The sequence below is a fragment of the Lepisosteus platostomus genome, chromosome 9 (assembly GCF_059453375.1).
Source record: "Lepisosteus platostomus isolate fLepPlt1 chromosome 9, fLepPlt1.hap1, whole genome shotgun sequence".
Lineage (NCBI taxonomy): Eukaryota > Metazoa > Chordata > Actinopteri > Semionotiformes > Lepisosteidae > Lepisosteus > Lepisosteus platostomus.
The window spans coordinates 7,918,413-7,942,238 of NC_142619.1; the positions used below are offsets into that span (position 1 = coordinate 7,918,413).

At 39.9% G+C, this 23,826-nt stretch overlaps 1 protein-coding gene across 1 annotated transcript; it reads left to right on the forward strand.

Annotated features, from left to right (window-relative positions):
- Positions 1-275: 275 nt before the first annotated feature.
- Positions 276-23,709, forward strand: LOC148654502 (putative polypeptide N-acetylgalactosaminyltransferase 8). The gene is made up of 11 exons (XM_088646791.1): positions 276-563; positions 7,899-8,148; positions 10,742-10,908; positions 11,038-11,221; positions 14,836-15,033; positions 15,687-15,801; positions 17,311-17,496; positions 19,122-19,259; positions 19,825-19,920; positions 20,083-20,250; positions 21,857-23,709. The coding sequence occupies exons 1-11, from the start codon at positions 380-382 to the stop codon at positions 21,974-21,976; spliced, it is 1,806 nt and encodes a 601-aa protein (XP_088502917.1). The 5' UTR covers positions 276-379; the 3' UTR covers positions 21,977-23,709.
- Positions 23,710-23,826: the final 117 nt, after the last annotated feature.

The following is a 23,826-nucleotide window of genomic DNA, read 5'->3' on the forward strand; positions in this document are numbered from 1 at the left end:
AAACCAAGCAACGACCGATAATCGACCTTGACTCCACGTGGATGTATGTAGATTTTGAAGTTAAATTCATGTGGTACAGAGAGCGCGGGTGTACTGTATGGAGACCCGTTTAAATTATCCCCAGTGAGTGGGAGGGTGCCATGTAGAGAGGCGCAATCACTTTCAAACTTTTCAGACATGTTTTCTTACCTGTAAGCACAGTAATTGAGACAAGGGGCGGGATTAGAAATACCTGTCCAACAACCCTCACTGACGGCCCTATCTGTAGTCCAATAAAACCGACTTTAGTCTTTAGACTTTAGTCCAAGAACGATCACATCAAACCACACATAGTGGAGAAATATTGAAGAACCATTTGCGTCGTAAAAAATTAAAAGACATGAGGGCGTTGTGGTGGAAGAGGCTGTTCATTGTCATAGCTAGTGTAGGAGCAGTGCTTTTTGTAATAAATACAAGAGAACGTGGAAACACTGGAGTGACAGAAGCGCAGCGAAATAACGGAGACTTTGACTCGGAGATCTTGAAAAAACTTAATGAATTGGACGCCAGCATCAAGGAGCTCAGTAAGTTTTCGCACAGACCTCTCCAAAAATAATTTCGCTTTTATGGACACTACAACTATACTGATAATACGTTGTCTTATTCAAATATATTGAATACTTCAACATTTCAATCACAATTTGAAAACAACAATTTCTTGAAATAGGGGGTTCAAAGCCATTTCATGCCTGCTATATACTGCATTTGCGGTTCTACACTGGATGTGTGTATACTGTGTACTAACGTGTATGTACAACCACTTACATTATAAATTGAGGTTTAGATCTTCTTAGTGTCCTATGCGCTCATAAAATCCCTTCACCCGACATCGAAGAAATCTTAAATGTCTCTATTACTGTCTCTCAGGAAAGTCTGTTCACATTGAATTGTTGGAGATGGTGTTCTGAGTGCTTCTACAGTATAAGCAAAAAACGCGATGGCTAGCGCTAAATTTTCAGTTATGGTGTCAAGGTCAAAATGGGTACCAATACTGTGTGCCTTGGCAGATTTAATTAAAATTCATTTTTTAATCGATGTATTAAAAAAGGACATAGAATAATAATAATAATAATAATAATAATAATAATAATAATAATAATAATAATAATAATAATAATAATAATAATGTGTTCTCACTAACACAGGGTGAAAGTAAGGACAACTCTCATCCAAATAAAAGGGAGGCACCTCTCAGAAAGCTATTAATTGTTCCAGAGTAGGGTTGTTTATTCTTAATACAAATCCAGGTTTCTGTTTGCTTTTGCTCATTCTATTGTGTTTATGAATGCTCAGAATTCCAGTATGAAATTAATGAATGGCAATGCATTGGTCTAGGTGTCCATTATTTCAAGCTAATAACCTTTAGAATTTGGTGTGAAATGTATGGATAATTTAGTTGAATATTTACACTTGGAAGTTTGGCATTAATAAACGTGTGTCTTCCTCACCAGTACATAAAGGATTCATACTATAAAAATCATGGTGTATAACACGTCACTTGTTCTTGGAGAGCACATGTCCTTTGTCCCTAATACAAAATAACATGAAAATTTTTCACAACAGTACCTGATGTGAACTTCATCTAGGTTGCTTTTTGAATAGAATAAAGAGCAAACATGTTTTTGCGCAAAAGCCTTGTCTATTTTATGAATTCACAGCAAAAAAAACTGTTAAAATAATAATTGGTCATGGTAATACAATGTCAGATATACAGTATCAAAGATATCAAATGAAATAACCTAACATCTGAAATTAGGTCTGAAATAATTTATAAAGACAGATAACCCAATAAAGAGAAATGTTACAGTGTAACCCAAACCCATTTTTTGGTGGTGTTGTAAATCACTGTTACAGAGAGACAAGAAAGATAGAAGGAGGTAGACATAGGACTATGTTTCAGAACGGGTACTTTCTAGAGAAAGATATTATTACCTATATGTTGTAATATAAAGATTTGTATTCATCAAAATACACGTGTTAATTGAATTTCACAACTGTAAAAAAGGAAGAAAGAATGTATGCAAAAAGGTGTAAAGTTTATGGGACATTTCAACTTTTCCTATGTAGATTGTTAAGGATCAATAGGAATAACAGCAGAAATAAAAATTGTAGACATGGTTAAACATTGCCTTCTTACCCAATTTGAGAAAATATTTGTATTGATCTAACCTTTTCAAACAACGAAAGCACAGTGAGGGAAATTGAGATGAGAGTGCCATTAGAGAAATAAGATCAAAACGGTGTCCTTTGAATGGCAGTCCACTTGTGTTGCGTGCAAATCAAATTCCTACAATTCCAGGAAAGCTGGCTTTGAAGAAATGAGCCAGAGAAGCAAGATGTGTTAGTATAGTAATGAAGTCAGCCATAATTGGATGTCAAGTGTATAGAAGCAGAGAAGAGATTTGTCTGTAGTGTATGGAAGCCCGTTTCCGCCAGGGAGTAAAAAAAAAAGCGCTATGGTATCTCAGAATTCCGACTTAGTATCTTAGAATTCCGACTTAGTAACTCAGAATTCCGATTTAGTATCTCAGAATTGCGACTTAACAACTCAGAATTCCGACTTAGTATCTCAGAATTGCTACTTAGCAACTCAGAATTCCGACTTAGTATCTCAGAATTGCGACTTAGCAACTCAGAATTCCGACTTAGTAACTCAGAATTCCGACTTTATATCTCACATTTGTGACTTCGAAATAGCCATATTTCATTGTCTGTCCTTTTGTTAATGTAACGGATTCGGGTTCTAGTGCTTGTGCCCTCGCCGCTCCCACCCTAGCTCGTGCCTCGCTGCACTTCTGAGATACTAAGTCGGAATTCTGAGTTGCTAAGTCGCAATTCTGAGATACTTAGTCGGAATTCTGAGTTACTAAGTCGCAATTCTGAGATACTAAGTCGGAATTCTGAGATAGAATAGCGCGTTTTTTTTTTTACTCCATGGCGGAAACGGGCTTCCATAGTAGTGTGATTAAATCAAAAGTTAATATTTAAATAATATTACAATCAGTTAAGCAGTAAAAAGGAAGGTGCAGAGTCCAGAGTGAGGCCTCGTTTGCTGAATGATCTCTTAGCTGCCTTCTTCAACAGGCACAACCGCTATGAACACAAACAGAGAGCTCTCATTCAAGAGACCTTTGCGAGGTGCGTTTGGAAATACACAGCACCTGGAGATGGTGGGGATTGAACCCAGGACCTCATACATGAGGAGCATGCACTCTACTCCTGAGTTACATCCCCACTGCATACCTTTAGGTTAATTGTCTTCTGGGAAAATGTATCCTGGTGTGAGGGTGCGTGGGTCTGTGTTTGTGTCTGTCTGCCCTGCGATGGACTGGCGATCTATCTAGGGTGTACTCTGCCTTGCACCTGTTGCTTGCTGGGATAGGCTCCGACTCCCCTGAGTCCCTCAATTGCAAGAAGCAGTTACAAAAAATGGATGGATGGGTTAGTAAAACCATATAAAAACATTGTGTACAGTTTTGATCGATATTTTACAAAAAACAGATTGTTGCTCTGCAATCAGCCCAATGAACAGCAACCAGATACAATTCAATTCAAGCTTTATCGTCCACTAGGGGAAATGTGTTTTACGGCACAGTCAAACACAACACAATGACAAATAAACATCATCAAAAGGGAAGAGGGTACAGTAGTGTTACAGGAGAAAAGAATCAAGAGACAAGGTGGTTAATTTAAGAGTGTAATTGCAGTGGGAATGAAATATTTCCTGAGTCTGTTGGTTTTACACCTGGGGGCCCAGAGGTGTCTCCGAGATGGGAGAAGCGTCAATTCGCAATGGTGGGGTTGAGTTGAAACATTCTGGGGTTTAAATGAATGTTCAGTATGGACAAGCTCCAGGAACCCTTTTTTGAAGCGAGAAGATGATAATGATACCTGGTACCAGATACTATCTCCGGATAGCCCTGTGCTTTAATTTCAATCAAAATTGAACAAATTGGGGGTGATATTAGATCCAGGCCTGACATTAGTCTCTCATGTGCAGAATATTGTAAAAACATCATTCTTCCATCTTGGAAACATCGCCAGACTGCACTCTATGTTGTCTTTGACTGTCACTGAAAAGCTGGTCAGCACTTTTGTTTTTTTACTCTAGTCAGGCTTGTCTGCATTCTGTGGGTGCAAGACAAAGCATGTAACACCGGCTTTCATGCCAGAGGAGAATAAGACAGCAATGCCACAGATGTTCAGCAGCCATATCGCCCATATTGCAACTCAAAACAGATAACCACTGAAGGTCAGCAGGTGTGAGCCTGGTCAGTACCAGCATGGGAGACCTCCTGGGAAAAACTAAAGTTGCTGCTAGAAAAGGTGTTAGTGGGGTCAGCAGGGGGCGCTCACCCTGCAGCTTATGTGGGTCCTAATGCCCCAGTATAGTGACGGGGACACTATACTGTAAAAAGACGCCTTCCTTCAGATGAGATGTAAAACCGAGGTCCTGACTCTCTGTGATCATTAAAAATCTGTTTCTCGAAAAGAGTAGGGGTATTACCCTGGCCCCCTGGTCAAAGTTCCCATTGGCCTTTACCAATCTTGGCCTCCTAATAATCCCCATCTATGAACTGGCTTCATTACTCTGCTCTCCTCCCCACTGATAGCTGATGTGTGGTGAGCCTTCTGGCGCACTATGGCTGCCGTCACATCATCCAGGTGGGGCTGCACATTGGTGGTGGAGGTGAGTCCCCATTACCTGTGAAGCGCTTTGAGTGAAGTGTTCAGAGTTATATTTAAGGAATTATATAAGTGCAAAGAATTATTATTAATTATTATCTTGCTACATGCCGCAGCTCTGGGATTCTGCCCCCAAGGATATCAGAGAGTCACCTTTCCTGAGTGCATTTAAATCTAGACTCCAAATCTTTCTGTTCATTAAGGCTTTTACTTAATTTGTTTCTGTGACTACTCCATTTTCTAACTTCTGCTGTACTTCTAACTAGTTGTATCTCTTATACAGTATGTTTTGCTTTCTTTACTATTGTTTTTTTTAAACTGTAATGCGCTTTTAGTTGCTACTTTTAAAGCTGCTATATAAAATAAAGTTTATAATTATACAAGTATGAAAACATCTCAAAAACAAAGTCAATTCAATGGACAAATTTTCAATGAGTGATGAAAAATGATCCAGTGAAGAAATCCCAGAGGCTGAACTCCCTAGGTCAGCTGAGAAAGTTTGGTGTTAAAGGGGAACTGCATTCCCCATTTCTCAACTGGTTATTAGATGGCAGTAACAAAATAAATGAATTGACATTACAGAAACATTTTACAAAGTTCGAATTAAGCACAAAATTGTTAACCTTGTAAAAATATTGTTAAGTCACCAACAAATAAGTACAGGTTGTGCAGCAGATGTTTCACCGCAGAAATGTTCCAATGTGATCTGCCTGCAGAGTTAACAAGTAAGTAGTATTTGTTGGCAAAACCATGTTGAAATCGAACAATATTTCTATTGGATTAAAAGAGATGTACTCACTAGGCTGCCTGTTTACAATGTATGGTAATCGCATCCCCAGAAGTTTTGTTGTCTCGTTCTGAACTGCAGAATATAGCGTATAAAGTACCTGGAAATTTTGTCTAGCTTGTGATGTAAAGTGGAGGTTTTAAAAGTTACGGTGTACATTTTACCTTTATTGTGGTTTGAAATGCTGATTCTTTCTAACCTCGAAATATAAAAATACCATTGCAGTTCCCCTTTCACCAGAAAGGAATGACACACTTCTGTAGAACTGTGATTGAGAAAGTGGTCACCTTCTCGATATCAATGTGGTACAGCAATACAACTGCCCAGGAGAGGAAACAGCTGGAAAGAGTCGTACAGTACGCACAACATCCCAGATCAACAGATGCGATCTTCCCTCTGTTGCTTCTATTTATAACAGCAGCATCAAACAGAGCTGAGATGGGGTCCACAGACCCCTTCCCTCCTGCCAGCTCCTTTTTTAAACTTCTCTCTTCGGGGAGAAGGTTTCAAAGCATCAAATATAGCCCTGCTCAGTTCTGAAATAGCACGTATCCAGAGGCCGTTGGGCACCTCAATGCATAGATCTTGGATGCAGCAAGTATTGGATGGGAGAGATTCTAAATATACTTAAGTGGAATAGACCTTTGATTGATTGATTGAGTAAAATGTACTGTGGATGTGTAAGTGTAATGTGTGTTTTTTATCTAGGTTGCACTGGAACAAATTCCAATGATCTTTCTTGACATGGCAATAAAATCTTAAATTAATAATAAATGTTAATTGATAATTAACTTTAACTTTGTTAAAGCATTTTTAAAAGTGAGAAAAGAGACACTTCTTTATCCTAAGGGAGCATGGAACAGGCTACCTAGTCATGCTGTTGAACTTGATACTATTGCAAGAAAAAGCCTATTGAGATCTTTGGATCAATTAGCTACTAAATACTGAAATAGCTAGATGAGGCCAAATGGCTTCCTCTCATTTGTAATCATTCTCATGTTCCTTCTTTTGATATCAAGTTTTTATTTACCAGAGCATTATTTTATATGCCTAGCCCCAATCTGCCATTGGATATCAGATTTAGAATCTGCAATTGCTGGGCAGGTTGACATTTTAGTAAATATGATCCCAAATGTCAGTAATAAAAAGGAGTTAATAATTAACCAGTGAACACTACAGTATGTGGAAGCATAGCACAATATCATCCTACAAGTGTGAAATTCACTGTTTGTTCTAAGTAGTGTTTGTTCTACTTCAGGGCTGTTATACTGTAATATTTATTTAATTTAAGTGACATCTGAACTATTTTCTTTGGTTTTGGCATCTACTGTGTAAGACATCTCTTCTTCCCTCTGGGGTAAAATAACATAAAGCAAATCTCTTCTCTATACTCATTCCATGTTGTTTTTAAAAATCATGTCAACTCTGTCTAGTTCATTGACTTCAGAACTTTCCATCGGGACAATATGACTTGCTTTTGCTTAAATTGTTGTGTAGATCTAGGCTTACAGTGCTTAGAAGATCAATACAGTTTATAATCATAGTGAAGAAAGCAATCCAAGGGAATTAAATGGTGATATGCAGTAAAGCAGTGAAGGCCAGAGATGAAACTTTACTACCGATGAATTTTCATACCAATTACCTACTTTTCAAGCACACATACTGTAACTCCCACAGATTACAATTCAAGTGACACACAGAGGGCTCTGCAACAAATAAGTGTCATCAGCCAGCAGCCATATCACCCTGCAACCCTGCAACTCACAACAGATAACCCACTGAAGCTCAGCAGGTGTGAGCCTGGTCAGTACCTGGATGAGAGACCTCCTGGGAAAAACTAAGGTTGCTGCTGGAAGAGGTGTTAGTGGGGTCAGCAGGGGGCGCTCACCCTGTGGTCTGTGTGAGTCCTAATGCTCCAGTATAGTGACGGGGACACTATACTGTAAACAGGCACCGTCCTTCAGATGAGATGTAGAACCGAGGTCCTGACTCTCTGTGGTCATTAAAAAATCCCAGGGCGTTTCTTGAAAAGAGTAGGAGTGTCCTGGCCAAATTTCCCATTGGCCCTTACCAATCATGGCCTCCTGATAATCCCCATCTATGAATTGGCTTCATTACTCTGCTCTCCTCCTCACTGATAGCTGATGTGTGGTGAGCGTTCTGGCGCACTATGGCTGCCGTCGCATCATCCAGGTGGATGCTGCACATTGGTGGTGGTGGAGGGGAGTCCCCATTACCTGTAAAGCGCTTTGAGTGGAGTGTCCAGAAAAGCACTATATAAGTGTAAGCAATTATTATTATTATTATTATTATTATTATCTCTTTCAGACGTCATAGTGCTGTGACCATAAAATACCATGTCTTTCTGTGCCTTTCCTCTCGGTAGACAAACGATTGCATGAAAAGGAAGAAAAGGTGGAGGAGAAAGCTGAGGAGAAAAAGGCAGAAGGAAAACAGGAGCAGAAGGGGTTCAAAAAACTGTTCCCTGAGTCGTACCTCTTTCAGAAGTGGGGCGATCATTTGTCAGAAGAGGAGCAAAAGGAAGCTCAATCGTTGTACGAAAGATATGGATACAATGTGTTTCTGAGTGACAGGCTTCCACTGGACAGGAATCTCTCTGACACAAGGAACCCCAGGTACAGTATGCTGAGCTTTGATACCTAATGGCTTGCTCTGCTGTTGACAAAGGTCAGTGACAGTTGTGATTGTTAGTAGGATTTTCACTGTTTTCTAGTTCATTGCCAGCTTGCAATTTAATCCTGAAGTGAGGACACCAAGGTAGCAGGAACAATGAAAGATGAAAAGCAAAACTTGCTTGTAATATGATCATTTTGTGCATTGATAAATAGAGTCCACATGTGCTCTTATAACTTTTTATTATAACAAAAGATGCCTTTTAACTTCATACTTATTGGGGTTTCCAATGGTACAGTGTAGTTTACTGCAGGAATCAGACAAAAGTTTAGAATTTTAGGAACTCTAATCTTCAACATATATTCCCTGCAACATATACCCCCTCAAGATGTCATAGAAGGTTTAAGTGTAGCACAGACTTCACATAAAAACTCCCACTATGTGTTAAGGTAGTGATTTGTCTGAATTTAACATTTTGTATGATAAGATCATTAACCATTTGTGTTGCGTTATTGTGTTTTATGCTTTTGTGGAAAGTGTCTTACAGTGCGTACAATTACCTGTTTCTTACAAACAGATTGGATTGTATGTTATGTTACTATTTGGTATTACTTATTTCTCCACAAAAAAATGGTTGATCAACAAAATAGCGAATAGTCTTCCTGCTTGCTAATTCTTCAACCTTACGAATCAAAGAATAAATGTTTTAACCTGGGTTTATAAAATGAAAATGCCACCAAAAAGCCGTTTTCAAAGCACTCTGTGTTGAAAGTGTCTGATTTCTTCTATGCATGATGATTCCCGAAACATTCACACCATAAGTTTTTTGTGTTTTCTTGTGAGACGTGAGTTTCAAGTGTTTTTTTTTACGTTTTACGTCATTACCATGAATGGAATTATCCTTTCCCTTTTCTCTGCATGTTCTTTTTTTAATTCTCTGAAGGGATTCTGCCATACTGTATGTGCCGGCGTGTACACATAGTTTGTGCTGTATCAAGTAAAACATGTTCATTGAGGCCTGTAGGGCAGGGGACGTGTAGTGAAACCAGATGGCAAGTCTAGTAAACCTGGGAAGATCACGCGTGCAGTCTGAACTCCAAGCAAAAGTTCGCAAGGACTAACGCCATCCAAGAATCAGATGCTTTGCAAATGTTTTTAAGTACACTAAGTTCTGGCTTAACATGATTGGTCAAGAGGAGACGGGAGTTAACCAAGGGGTAGCTGCAAAGGTGGAGATGGGGTGGAGGAGGGATGAATGTGAAAAAGTGTAAGAGGAGGTCTGTGCAAGAGTTATATACATAGCGAAAGTCGGTAATGATTTCAATATGCTGTACAACAGCTGGATGAGATTGGCCTGTCTGTCGTCATCCCTCTTCAGTTAAGAAATTCCATTTAGGGACCATGCAGGCCAGATATCGGAGGGTATAACTCCACTTTCGGTGGTTAAGTGTGGAGAACCTATGGGCTTTGGAAGATTCCAGAAGATCTCGAGTGAAAGCTTCTTCCAGTAGTGTCACGATTGTAATCCTTCCCCCTTAAGGGCGCTCCGGCTTGTTCACTTTTTAGTTGATTTTGTGTACCTGCTCCCCGTTCCTGCCTCCCTACAAAAGCCAGACGCTCACTCTGTTCCAGGCTCTGCTTTGGTTTCCTGAACCAGCCGAGCCCTGGTTCCGGTCCCCCTTTTTCTTCCCCGACCCCTCGCCGGATTCCGCTCCGGCTTTTAACTTTGTTTTGTTCGTCTTGGATCTATCACCCGGCTCTGGACCTTTGCCTGCACTGGTCTTCCCTTTGGACTCCCTTTTGGACTGTTCGCCTGGACCACGTCCCCCGTAGCACTTTTTTCACGCCACTCTGGTTACTCTTCTCCTCCCTGTGTGTGTTCACTCCCTTCCGGATTGTATCCTCTGCATAGGGTCCTGAAAGAGGCTTCGTAACAAGTAGAGGAAGAGCAGAAGGAGGTGGAAGGGGTGTATACGGCAGAGTGATGAAAGGTTGTGAATATGAAGTGACTCTTCAACAAACATGCCATTATTTCCATTATACTACTGCAAATACTCCTGCTCAGGACTACACACCTGTAACAGCCCCAGAAAACAAACACATTCTTAGTAGACATGACGCAACTATCCAATGACTTCAGCTGTTCTACTAATTTTTAATATTGAATCATGTGAATGGTTCAACTGTATTATAATGGTATTGTAAATCAGCAATAAAATGATATAATTAGGATTTTCTTTTAAAGCTAAATCTCTAGACTATTTTGATCACAAGATGATTTCTCATAGGATCTTGCTTCATTCCCTTGACACTTTTATTTAAATATTGCTTTTGAGTACATAAAAAATGACATTAAAAGTTTAAAGAAATGGTTGATTGAAATCCTCACATCAATTAACTGCTGGAAACCTAATGAGCTAAAAAGTTTGATCTCTTTTGTAAACTGTTACAAAAAAGATTAGAACTATAAGCACTATTCGATGTGTCAATGAAAGAGATGCCCTTGAATTTAATTTTGTGGATATGGTTTTAAGAAATAAAGCAATTGATGCCGTTAAGGAACCAACTTTGTGAATCATGTTTCTTTCAACAAAGATGTCAAAAGAAGAAATATCCCAAAGACCTTCCTTCACTCAGTGTGGTGCTGATTTACCTGGATGAAGCTCTGTCAGTGATAAAGAGAGCAATTCGCAGCATCATAGACAGAACACCTGCTCACCTCCTGAAGGAGATCGTGCTTGTGGACGACAACAGCTCAAATGGTTTGTCTCGGGTGTGGACGTGGGAGTGGTCTTTGGGTTTTGTGCTAAAACATTTGCTGATCGTGTCTTCTAATCACAAGGCCATTTTGTATTGTATAGTCTTACTGCCTGCCTTTATCTGATCAACAGAGGACCTGAAAGGGAAGCTCGATGATTACATCCACCTGATCCATGAGAAGCACCCAGGGTTGGTGAAGACAGTGAGACACAGTGAACAGATGGGCCTGACACAGTCACGGATTTCTGGGTGGAAAGCCTCTACAGCTGACGTTGTAGCCATTTTGGATGCCCACATAGAAGTTACTGTGGAATGGTGAGATGCAAATATTACATGGATTACTAGGTTAATGTTTGAAATCCATAATGGTACTGTAAAGACCAGTTTGTTGAAATGATCTTTGATTGGGTCTCGTAAGTGTGTCTTGAGATTTTGTACAATGTTTTGAATTTGCAGATTAGGTTTTACTTTCTCTTTATACCGTTACCACTGGCTTTTATCACTGTACCTTTACAATGTTCAAGTCAACAATGGAGAAGTGAACACAACATTGCCATTTTACTGAACAATAAAACCAAGAAATTATATGATAACTGAGCATGACTGTGGAACAGTTCAATAGGGAGCTTGGCATCTTGAACCGAAATGGTTAAGAATGGTCCAAGAAGGATTTCTGATCCAATTTAATACACTTACACGAGGATATTAATCTAGTTGTTTTTTTTTTTTTAAAAAAGCAGGACAGACTAAGAGAAACAAGGATATTAACAGTTGAAGACTCATAGCTACAGTGAAGTGTGGGACCGTTCAAAATACAGTTCCTTGCAATTCAGACCCTTTAAACATTTTCAAATGTTGCTCGGTTTCAGATGATACTTACACATCTTTTTCCAGTCAGTATTGTTATTGCAAACCCACATGCTCAAACAGAAAATTTGTAAAGGCCAAATTAGTTATTTGGCAGCAGATATCTTCAAGAAAGTCAAAAACTGAAATATGCTGCTTGTATACAGTAGGTATTCACACCCCGGTGCTCTGGTAGCTCGAAGTTTACACAGGTGAAAGAAATTGCCTTAACAAGGATATAATTGCCTTACTATTGGCCTCAGCCTATGCGCCATTGAAGTGAGAGTTACATTCACTGGATACAAACCCCAGTCTGTTTGGGATTATTGGTCAGTAAATCAAAAGTAAAGGTATAAAAATGTGAGTTAGCAATAAAAATACTGATTGGAAAAAGATATGTAAGTAATGTGTCATTTGAAAACCTTTAAATGGTCTGAATACTTTTGCAAGGCACTGGACATCTTCACATCCTACAGTGCACCATATCCAGTAAGTTAGCATCTTTAGGTACTAAGACTAGTACAAATCAGATGTTTGATGGGTGTAAGTCATACGTGTTATGAAAACTATAGCTGGACCTACAGTGCTGGAGAATTTTCTTTGTGTAACCATATTGTAGGAGATGATCAGCAGATATGGTTTATTTGAAAAATTACCCGTGTCAGAGGATAATGGGCAGTAGAGCACAGGATGTATTTAGGTTTTGAGCAGGCTTTTCATAAAGTTCTATATACTGTAGGGTGCATCTCATACTGAATGCTGTAGACATGTTAATGTAAAAATAATCAGGGAAGAAAAATCATCATCAAAGCATTATTAGCATGTGTTACAGGTGTTTGTTAAGATCTCACCTGTTGAGATTTTCAGATAAGATAAGTAAGGGGAATGGCGAACACTACAGCAGTAAAGGAAATACAAAAGGGTATTATTCAGCGTAAGAGGAATGTAGGTTCAGATAAGACAGATCTATTTCAGAATGGTTGAGCTGCTGCTATCAGGATAAGGTGATTATTTAAAAACCCGGAAGGATAAGGTAACATTCTTTCTACCTGTTTTCTCAATTCCCAAACATCTTTGTACTGTATACTAAAGCTCAATGAAAACGCAACACAGAATTTAACCACTTTATGGACAACTGCGATAAATTTGGGATAGGGCCAGCAATCCTATGCGAACAGTAGTGATCCAAACCCAGCTGCAGACATATTTGGGGCCTTGGTCAGTGTTAGGGCTCCATTTCTTTTCAATTTGTCAGTCAGCGTAATCACATTGGAATACCATAATGCTACACCGCTTACACCAAAGGTGCAAAGTTGCTTATGTATGTTCAATTTAGGGTGTGGAACGGTGGAATGGTGGCTAATACTAGTGCCTGCAATGGATCTGTGAATGCTGGTTCAGAGCCAAGCTTGGGCATTTGTGTGGAGTTCATAGGTTCTCCCCATTTTTTGCATACAGTAGTTTTTTTTACACAGAGATCTGGTTTTCCTTTTAGCTCCTAAAGGCATGCTGGCTAGATTCGATCAGCCATCCAACATTTACCTTTACTTTGTGGACCTGCAAAGGCCTGGCTTTCTTTCTAGGAGAACATCTGTGAGGTCTTAGCCCCATCTTGCACCCTAGGCTTCTGGGATAGACTGCCTTGTCTTGACCCTCAGCAGTATAAGTGGCTTTTTGATGACAAATGCAAGCTATAATACAGTATAATGTTTAGCATGACTGGGAGCAAAATGTGGCTAAGATCAAGTGCGCAATTGGGATTGATTACATGTTAATACATTCCAGGCAATTATTAAATGGATTAAGAGAGGTCTTGTGATTTATATGACAAACCAAGACCTACTGCCAGTACATCCACAATCTTCACGCAGAGCTGTCATCGATGATTGTGTGGACTACTGGATACGTGAAAGACTGTGGGATGCTTTACCTTTCCTCTTGTGCAGCACCTGCTCCTGAAGGTTCACTGGTCAAGGCTGAGTTCAAGTCTTGACATCTGTGATTTTATTGTTCACACATGGTATTGAATGTGGTACGGGGGCCTTGCTCGTGTAGTATTTGGATGAGGTTACTGGAATGAAAGGAATCCTGACTGTAGGGATTTCTCAATGGATCGCTGACCTACCTTAATGACTTGGAGAGGTGTTATTAAATGTAAACGTTTGATGGACTGTGTGTTTTATAACCCCAGTCCCTTTCCTGGATGTGATCTGTCTTGTAGAGAGTTTCTTTTTTCTTTCTTCAATAAGTCCAATGTTGTTGAATGGGAGTGGCTCATTCTATGAGGAACGGTTCTCACAGACAAGTCGCTTTTAAGTATGGTGACGATACTCGGATAACCAAAGAATGTGGCACTGCTCATACCTGGAAATTTTGTGATGTGAGCTGGAGGTTTCATTGAGGTTTGAAATGCACTCATCAATGTCAATTCTTTCTAACTCTGAAATATAAAAATAGCTTCGCAGTTCCCCTTTAAGGTTGTAACACAAGTTAAGAAGGGGAAAACATAAACAAGATTATTGCACAAGAAGAAGTCTAGAAAAATTATAGACAGTTAAGGAAGGGTAAAATATTACTCTGGATTTAACTGGAACAAATGTATTTAATATAATACTTTGTATATTATCATGTAAATATCCTCTAAATAATCTGCAAGTCACAGATTATCCTTGGTGAATGGGTCAGTCAGAAGTGTGTCTCATTAGTGACAGCAGGCTTAAAGTGGTGAAAAATGTGGTGTGTTCATGTTTAAATGTTGATACAGTATTATTGTTACTACTGGGCAAGATGGTTTCGAAAGCCCTCAATGTTCTTTACTTGTTTTGCATACTTATTTGTGTTGCTTTAGGCAATAATTCATTCTAATATTGTACATGTTTTTACATATTTCTTTGGCTGGACATGAAATAATTGTAAGAGGGACAAAAGCTCACCTTAACATTCTCAGATAACCACCACTAAGGAGAGCTGACTTGGATTCCAATTACATGTAGTATTGCAAAATAGGTCAGGATTTCTTAGTGCTCTTTTCACAAGCATGCATATAGTGACTGTGTAAATGTTTGTTTGTTTTTTGTTTGTAGGGCTGAGCCACTGCTTGCAAGAATAAAAGAAGATCGCACTGTGATCGTGTCCCCTGTGTTTGACAGAGTGAATTTCGACAATTTGGAAGTCATTCCTTACATTGCCGCTGCTCATGGCTTTGACTGGGCTCTGTGGTGCATGTATGAGTCCTTCCAGCCCAATTGGTACAAACTAATGGACGAATCCCTTCCAGGAAAGTAAGTCACTTACCACCGGCCGCTTCAAGGACAAAACCAGGTTCTGTAGGTTACAGAGAACATAATTTGATGGCAGCAAGGTGACATAGTCCTTAGTGCTCCTGTCTTGCATAGTGTTAGCACACTGGGTGTGATTTTGGTATGAGGTGGCTTTTGTGTGCAGCTTGCAGTTCACCCTGTTATCTGGATGGGTTTTCTCTGGAAGTTCTCCCAGAGACTGATTGTCTGGGCTCTGCATTGTCTATGTGTGCTTCTGTGCATGCGCCCCGTGATAGGCTGGCATACTATTCTGGGTGTATCATCTCACACCCTATGGTTTCAAGACAGGCTCTGGTTAGCTGTGATCCTTACCAAGAAGATCTTCTGAATTTCACATTTGGATATACTTCAGGATTGCACATCTCCAGCTCTGAAGCAGGGTGGTGTCTTTTGGTTATACATTCAACCTCTGTTCACGTCTTTGTTCCCTGAAGTCTTAAAATCATAAATTTATTTTTGCTCTATTTAACCTCTTGGACAGCATCCATAAAGAGCTAGGACTGTAAACCACTCCTATCTGTCTTTCAACTGTGAGACGCACTCACATCAGTCAGTTCTCACATCTAAATCAACAACCCGATTATCACTGAACACTTGTTTTGTGTTTTTGACAGAAGCCCCTCTGTTATGGGAATTCTTGTTGTAGACAGAATATTCTTCGGAGAAATTGGCACTTTAGATGGTGGAATGAAAATCTACGGTGGAGAAAATGTGGAGCTGGGAATCCGTGTAAGTCACCACAAGATCACAATAATGCCAACATCTTTACATATTACAATATGCTCTATGCATAATGTGCTTTAAACATATTACTAAGCCTATGAATGTATTTAATTATTTATGGCTTAAAATAATAAGCCATATAATAATATGAAAAATATTATTATTAAGACAAATAATATGAAAATACATGAAAATGACTAAATATTTCAAATGTATTTTAAACTTGACTGCTTTTGCATTAAGCATCTCAAGCAACACAGACCCAGTTTACCGACATTTGTATCTCCCACAATCCTTCCTGATGTTCCAGCTCTTTTTAAGAAGTATCAGGGCTGTGTTTCACAAAGAAAGAATGCTGAGGTCTGTAAGGTTCAATGAGCCAGCTACAGAATGTAGCAAATCCTTATGGTATTGAAGCGACAAATGTTTTTTAGCATTTGGCCCAGTTTGTTGTTCAGGTGTGAAAGCATGCTTCCCTATAATCTTTTTGGGTTCTCCAACTGTTGGAAATCAAGTTTTGTCATAAAGGAGTAGTACTTCACACGGTATAAAATAGGAAAATAGGACACTTCCAATAATTCTTTCCTGCTAACATTTAAAAATGTTGCAGTTGCCTTTGGAAATGGTTTCAACTGGAAGAACCCAATTAAGGGAACTATCTGCCTTGAGTTTGTTTTAAGGTGGGGTGACAGAATACTCTTCTACACAGTCAGAAGAGTAGGGCTTCAAACTAATGGATTTTATCCCTACGTGGGGAATGAATGTATCCTCTTTCAGTGTATAATGGTGCATTGACACATTGCCAATTTCAAATCTCACATCTATTGTGATGACTTAGTGTTTTAATTCTCTTCAACCACTCATACAAAGTGGCCTGGAGTCTTTATTGACAGCCCTCAGCTGTCAGATGTGAGAATGTACACGTCGTTACACTTTACAGTTCGCTACACTTGTTGACCACTGTGGTTTCTGATGAGCTATGCGGTATTCATAAACTGATGATTTTGACATTTGGAAAGTGACTTACGTAAAATAATCTTCTTCAAATTGTGAATAAAACTGGAATACCAGAAAAGCTACACAGTTAGTCCTTCTCCAGCAATGCTGCTATAAAAATTGAAAAGTTATCAAATCTGACATTTTTGTAGTCACTAACACGTGCCTGAAACTGTCTGTCACAAGACATTTTAGACAGCTCTGCATTTCAGAAGTCACTGATCTGAAACTTTCAATTTTATGGGAGCCAGGACTGAGTTCCTGCAGGTTGTCCTAATTCATTCTCAGTAGTGCCCAGGTGAGAAATGAAGTCTGGGTGCACTGCGCTAGCATCTGGTCTTAATATCGAGTGGTGATCTCAACTTGGTATAGCAGTATGTGCCGATTCCTGACCACGACAGGTCTGTGTACCAGGTGCGTTTTCTGGTCACATTTCTGTGAAGATCAAAAATAAAAAATAAAAACTCATTGCCAGAGTAGGTGTGCCTGAAACACTGTACTGTGCTTTACATGACCTAGGTGTGGCTGTGTGGGGGCAGTATTGAGATTGTGCCGTGTTCCAAGATAGCTCACATTGAGAGAGCACACAAACCCTATCTGCCTGACCTCAGCATCACCATGAAGAGGAACGCACTGCGAGTGGCTGAAGTGTGGATGGATGAGTACAAGACCAACATTAATGTTGCTTGGAATCTTCCAATTAAGGTAATAACAAAAGCTGACAATTGTATTGATTGAGTACATCTATCCATATATTCATTTTCTAACTGCTTTATCCAATACAGGGTTATGAGGGAGCCAGAGAGCAACAGGTACAAGTTGGGATACACCCTCAATGAGATATCAGTCCATTGCAGGGCAAACATAGACAGACAAGCACACACTCACACCAGGGCCAATTTTCCTAGAAAGGAGCTAACGTGTTAGTATGTCTTTGAACAGTAGGAGGAAACCAGATCACCTGGAGGAAATCCATATGAAGACAGGGAGAACATACAAACTCCACACAGACAGCACTTCAGGAATTGAACCCAGGGCCCCAGCACTGCGAGGCAGCAAAGCTAACCACTGCTCCACAGGCTGCCCAAGTAAATCGAAAGCAAAAATAAAATAAATGCAATAGATGATCTGTGCACAGAAATGTCTTCAATTGAAAACTAAAAGAGAATACTAAATCCTCAAAAGAGAATACTAAATCAGAGAGTTGTGGCTTATTTAGACCAGGAAATCACAGACAAGGCCTTAACCTGTTTAGTTAAGCGAGAAGATGAATAGTGGAGAAATATTTTGATAGAAAGAGCAGTGAAAAAGCTTTTTGAAATACCGTTATTCAGTTAAAAATTCCGTGTACTGCCTATAAAAACATGTGGATCGAAACTGTTTTGCTTCAAGAGGGTGAGTTTTGGTGAAGAACTCGTTTTTCAACACGATCACAATCTCAAACACACTCAGCTTGAATCTGCTACCTCAGAAAGAAGAGCAACAGGTTTTGTAACTGATGGGCGGATCATTCGGCCATGACTAACCTCATGTTTAATGAGATTAATGAGATGACAGATGATACATATTGAATGGACAAATACAGATGTAGATACACTGCTGGCACTGTAGAAAAATGCAGCTTGCGTGCAGGAGGGGGTATTTTCATTAAAAAAGTTTACAGTAAAAGAAAACATAAAAGAGGACTGAATTAAAATACAAAGTAATTAAATAAATGATGATACACCTGGAACTCACAGGTATGGGATCTCCCTGTCTCTGGTTCCCTCCAGTGGAGGCAGCGTGCAGTTTTCCATTTTTAAATACACTTTGAGCATTGTGAAAAGAAAATCTGTTATACTGCGGCCGTTAATACTGATGTCTCATAGCTTTCAGGTCCTGGATTGGGTGTATTCTGTGTATTCTGGTGTCCAGCCTCTTAAGAAGGTTCTGGACAGATTAATTGGTGTGTCTAAACTGACACTGTGTGCTTGTTTCTGTGAGCTCACCCATGACACAGCTCTGCCCTGAACCCCTTGGCTTCTGGGATAGGCTCCTGAATACCATGACATTTACCATAAGTTCATGGCTTTTCCCACGACTGATGGTGGGTAGATGGATGAATGAATTATGCGGTGTGTTAGCAAATTGCAGAGCATTATCTGTCACATCTCAGATGTGAAATTTGGAAATGGCCTAGCTTCTAAGCGTATACTAAACTAAGCTAATATACTAAACTACATACATAGTTTAGTATATACTAATATATAGTATATACGTAATATACTCAACTAAATTGAACCGTATTACATTGCCATTCAATAACTGACAGGATTCATTCTTTCTTCCAGAACCATGGAATTGACATTGGGGATGTCTCTGAAAGAAAGAAGCTCAGGGAAAAGCTGAACTGTAAGCCCTTCCAGTGGTATATAGACAACGTCTACCCTAAGCTGGACCATTGGGAAGACCTTGTTGCTTATGGGGCTGTAAGTAGTCCTCGTCTTTGCTTAGAAATCTTCTGAACCTAAAAAAAACTATATTTTTCTAATATACTGTAAATATATAGCCCAAAAGGTGGCATGATTGTTAGCACTGCTGCCTCACAGTGCTGGGGCCCTGGGATCAGTTCATTGGGTGATATGTGTGTGGAGTTTGTATGTTCTCCCAACATTTGTATGGGTTTTCTCCAGGTGCTCCGTTTTCCTCCCACACTCCAAAGACATGTCAAGTAGGTTAGTTAGCTTCTAGGAAAATTGGCCCTGGTGTGATTGTGTCTCTGTGTGTGCCCTCCTATGGACTGGCGTCCCATCCAGGGCGTATCCTGCCTTGTCCCCAGTGTTTCCTGGGATAGACTCCAAGCCATCAGTCTGAATTGGATAAACAGTTTTTAAAAGTGATGAGACGTGAAATGATTGTATTGATACATAAGGTATGTGTGATATGACACATACTCGACTATAGTTTTCAAGCTTGGTAACTTCAAATCATTAGATGAAGAGTTTGACCCTGTTTATATTTTAGGACAATTTTTTTTGCTTTGTAAATTTACAGATGAAGAACACTGTGAAAGAGAATGTTTGTATCGATCAGGGGCCTGTTCCTGGACATGTACCTATTGCATATGGATGTCACTACTATGGTCCACAGGTAACTATTTACAATGTGCACTCCCAGTATACTTGACTGTATTTCTCACTAAAAATGTGTTTAAGTGTTCGGCCTCGAGTGCTCTCTTGTCTCAGTGGGAATCATTCTGGTGTTCAGATGTGAAGGAATAAGATATATTGTGTTTTTTTTGTCACCTTCCAGCGAGTATACATCCGTAAACACGGTGAAGTTTACATTGGAGGTATTAAGTCTCACAAATACAACAACAACAGATGTCTGGTTGACCCACGTACAGGCAGTACCCCGGGCCTGTATGAGTGCAATGTGGCAAAACAAAAAGGCTATAGCATCTACTGGGACTTTAAGCAGGTAAGGTCTTCAGCTTTTAAGTATGGGGTGGTTTAGAGTTTTTTTTTTCTTTCAATGGCACCATAAGTGTACTGAGAGACCTTAAATAAGCAACACATTTTATTGATTCCTTAGGAGCGGCCAATACTATCTGATCCCTGTGTGTTTTGCTTGATTTATGGATATGAAAACAGTTATCTGAGGGAGCTGCTGAAAATGAGCTAGATTGCATTAATAACTTCAGGCCTTTTGAATCAGAAATGCCCTTCTTGAGCCTACGCACACTGATAATCTGACCCCTGTTACAAGCTCATTCAGACTGAAAGTCTCAGAGTCATAGATACTCATCATCTGAAAGCAAGCATCACAAGCAAAGAAATCGTCTTTTTTTTTGTAAGTATACCTCTGAGTGCCTGATCTGTATGGCTCTAGTAATGTTAGCAATTATGAATGCTGAAAATAAGGACCCTGTGCAGGACTCAGGTAGGCTTGCTTATTTCCCCGAGTAGTAATAGGAAATCCAAATAGAAAAGACTACCAAAAAAGAAACACAAGTCCTAATATCCGAAATCTAAAGCGTAGGCGATAGTCAAAACCGGGAGGAGACAAAACAGCGACCAATCCCAAAACGCAAAGGCAGAAACGTGGTCAGAACCTAGCGAAAGTCAGGAATAGACCAAGCTATAGAAGGAGGGTACGCAACTAGGAAGCTCCAGGGAGAATCTGAAATAGTGAGCGATGGTATGGGGAAAAGAGGTGGGTTAAAGTAGTGACGGGAGTGAAAGACAAGAGGAAGATTAGTCACGGCGTGAGCGTGTGTTTAAGTGGGTGCGCGTGGGAATGTGACGGCGTTTGTGAGAGCGTGTGGAATACGTGACAGGTAAGGGCGCAACCAGATCAAAAGATAACTGGACTGGCCTAGAAGGTTTTGACATGACCGAGAAACACTGGCAGTAGGGCCAGCAGCCAAGTCACTCTGCAACTTACAACTGGCAACCCATTGAAGCTCAGCAGGTGTGAGCCTGGTCATTACCTGGATGGGAGACCTCCTGTGAAAAACTAAGGTTGCTGCTGGAAGAGGTGTTAGTGAGCCCAGCAGGGGGCGTGAAGTCCATGTGGGTCCTAATGCCCCAGTATAGTGATGCCGACACTATACTGTAAACAAGCACCGTCTTTCGGATGAGATGTAAAACTGAGGTCCTGACTCTCTGTGGTCAGTAAAAATCCCAGGGTGTTTCTCAAAAAGAGTAGGGGTGTAACCCCGGTGTCCTGGCCAAATTACCCATGCCTCCTAATAATCACCCTCTATGAATTGGCTACATTACTTTGTTCTCCTCCCCCACTCCGATGGCATGCGGTTGGAGTATTCTTGGTTGCTTTTAATGGCAACGTCAGCTCAAAGATTTGGTTCAAACCACCTGTGGAATTACATTACATTAGTAATGTTCAATGTTTCTTAAAACTATGCAAGCAATTTCTTAAAAATATAATATCCTACACCCTCCATAGCATGGACGTTTCCAGGAATATGCATGATTTGACTGAAGATTTCAGAAAGAAAATTAATAAAGAGGTTTGCTGAATTATTTTTCCCTTGTATATATTTTTCTGTTCTTTTATTTTGCAGGGGAAGGCCTTGGCCAACAAAGAAACGCATAGATGTCTTGAAGTTGAAAAGGGAGCACTTGTGATTCAGAACTGCACAGGTCAAGGCTGGGAAATTCAGCACATTATTACAGACCTCTAATGGACACACAGCAGTTGTTGATGGCTATCGATATTGGATGAATTGTGCACCACATGTCTAAAAGAGGGGTATCTAAGAATATTACTTCATGGAACTTTTGGGATAAAATGTTTTGTTTTATAAGAAAAAAAAGAAAAAAGCTATTTTTATCGATGGTGTTTGTCCATTCATTTGGCCACAAAACGGTTTTTATGTACTGTTTTATTTTCTAGTCAACTTTAAGCATCTCCTGTATATTGTGGGTTTCAGGTACATGATGTCCCACAATCTCCTTATTAAGTCTATTTACTGTATATACTCTATATCACAAAAAGGTCACAGAGGTTAACTACCAGTGTGGCTGAGGAAAGGGAAAAACACAATTAGTGGCCACACAGTACACTACCACGATACAAGGTGTGACCCAAAAAGAAAAAGAATTAGAAAAGAGAAAATGAGAAGATTGGGAAAGATAGATGAAGGGAGCAGAAAAAAAGGGATTTCAATACAAAAGAATCTCTTTGTGAAGGAAAACTTTGGTCAGGGTTTTAAGTGGATTCATTGGTGCTAAAACCAAGAGCTTTAAACAATGATGACTCTTATGGCAAAGTTTAGGAATTGCTTCCAATTAGACAAAACCAGGTGTCTGGCCAGTAAAGGGAAACGTGTAAGTATTGAGACAGGTGATATTTTTGCTGTGCATTACTGAAATTTGTATATCAGATCAATAGATAAATGTGAGACAAAAGAATAGAATGTCAGCTTTTATTTATGGTTTATTTTGTAAAAACATGTTAAGCCATGTTAGAATAACAATGTTTTGTTCGGAATTTCAGGTCAGCATAAGAATTGAGAAAAATCTATTAAAAGTACTGTACTGTTCATATTTGGTTGCATCCCCCTTACATAATAATTAATAATTAACTCATTACACTTTTATAGTGCTTTTCTGAACTCTCCACCACTACCAATGTGCAGAACCCACCTGAATGATGTGATGGCAGCCATAGTGCGCCCGTTTGCTCACCACACACCAGCTATCAGAGGGGAGGAGAACAGAGTGATGAAGCCAGTTCATAGATGGGTATATTAGGAGGCCATGATTTTGAAAGGCCAGGGGGAAATTTGGCCAGGACACAAGGGTAACACCCCTACTCTTCTCAAGAAATGCCCTGGGATTTTTAATGACCACAGAGAGTTAGGACCTCGGTTTTACGTCTCATCCAAAAGGTGGTGCCTTTTTACAACATAGTGTCCCCATCACTATACTGGGGCATTGGGACCCCCAGAGACCGTAAGGGGAGTGCACCCTACTGGCTCTACTAAAACCTCTTCCAGCAGCAAAAACCTTAGTTTTTACCAGGAGGTCTCCAATCCAGACACTGACCAGGCTCACACCTTCTGAGCTTCAGTGGGTAGTCAGTTGTGAGTTGCAGGGTGAGATGGCTGCTGGCAACATGCAATAACTGCTTCACGTCTGTGATTCATCAAACACAGAGAGCAGGTTGAAAAAGAAAATTTAAAGTTTAATCAATCAATTTTACATTTACATTTGCACAGAAATTTAATCATAGAGTTGCGAGAATAATGTCATGCTCTGGCTGGGACAGCTCAAAGACTGCAGTTGCCACGGGCGACCGCAACATTCGCCCGAGTGTTCGTCCTCCAGCTGAGCCTGTGAGACCGAGATCTATCCATCCTTTTTCTTTTCAATCAGACAGCAAACTACTAATAAAACCTCTGCTTAACACCCACTTAAAGGCTCGATTCATGGCTTATTCAGGGCTCTCACATTGAGCTACTGACTGAAAGGTGATCAGCTCTGTGTCCATCCAAACAAAGAAGGGACCTCTGTCAGGCACCTCTAAAAC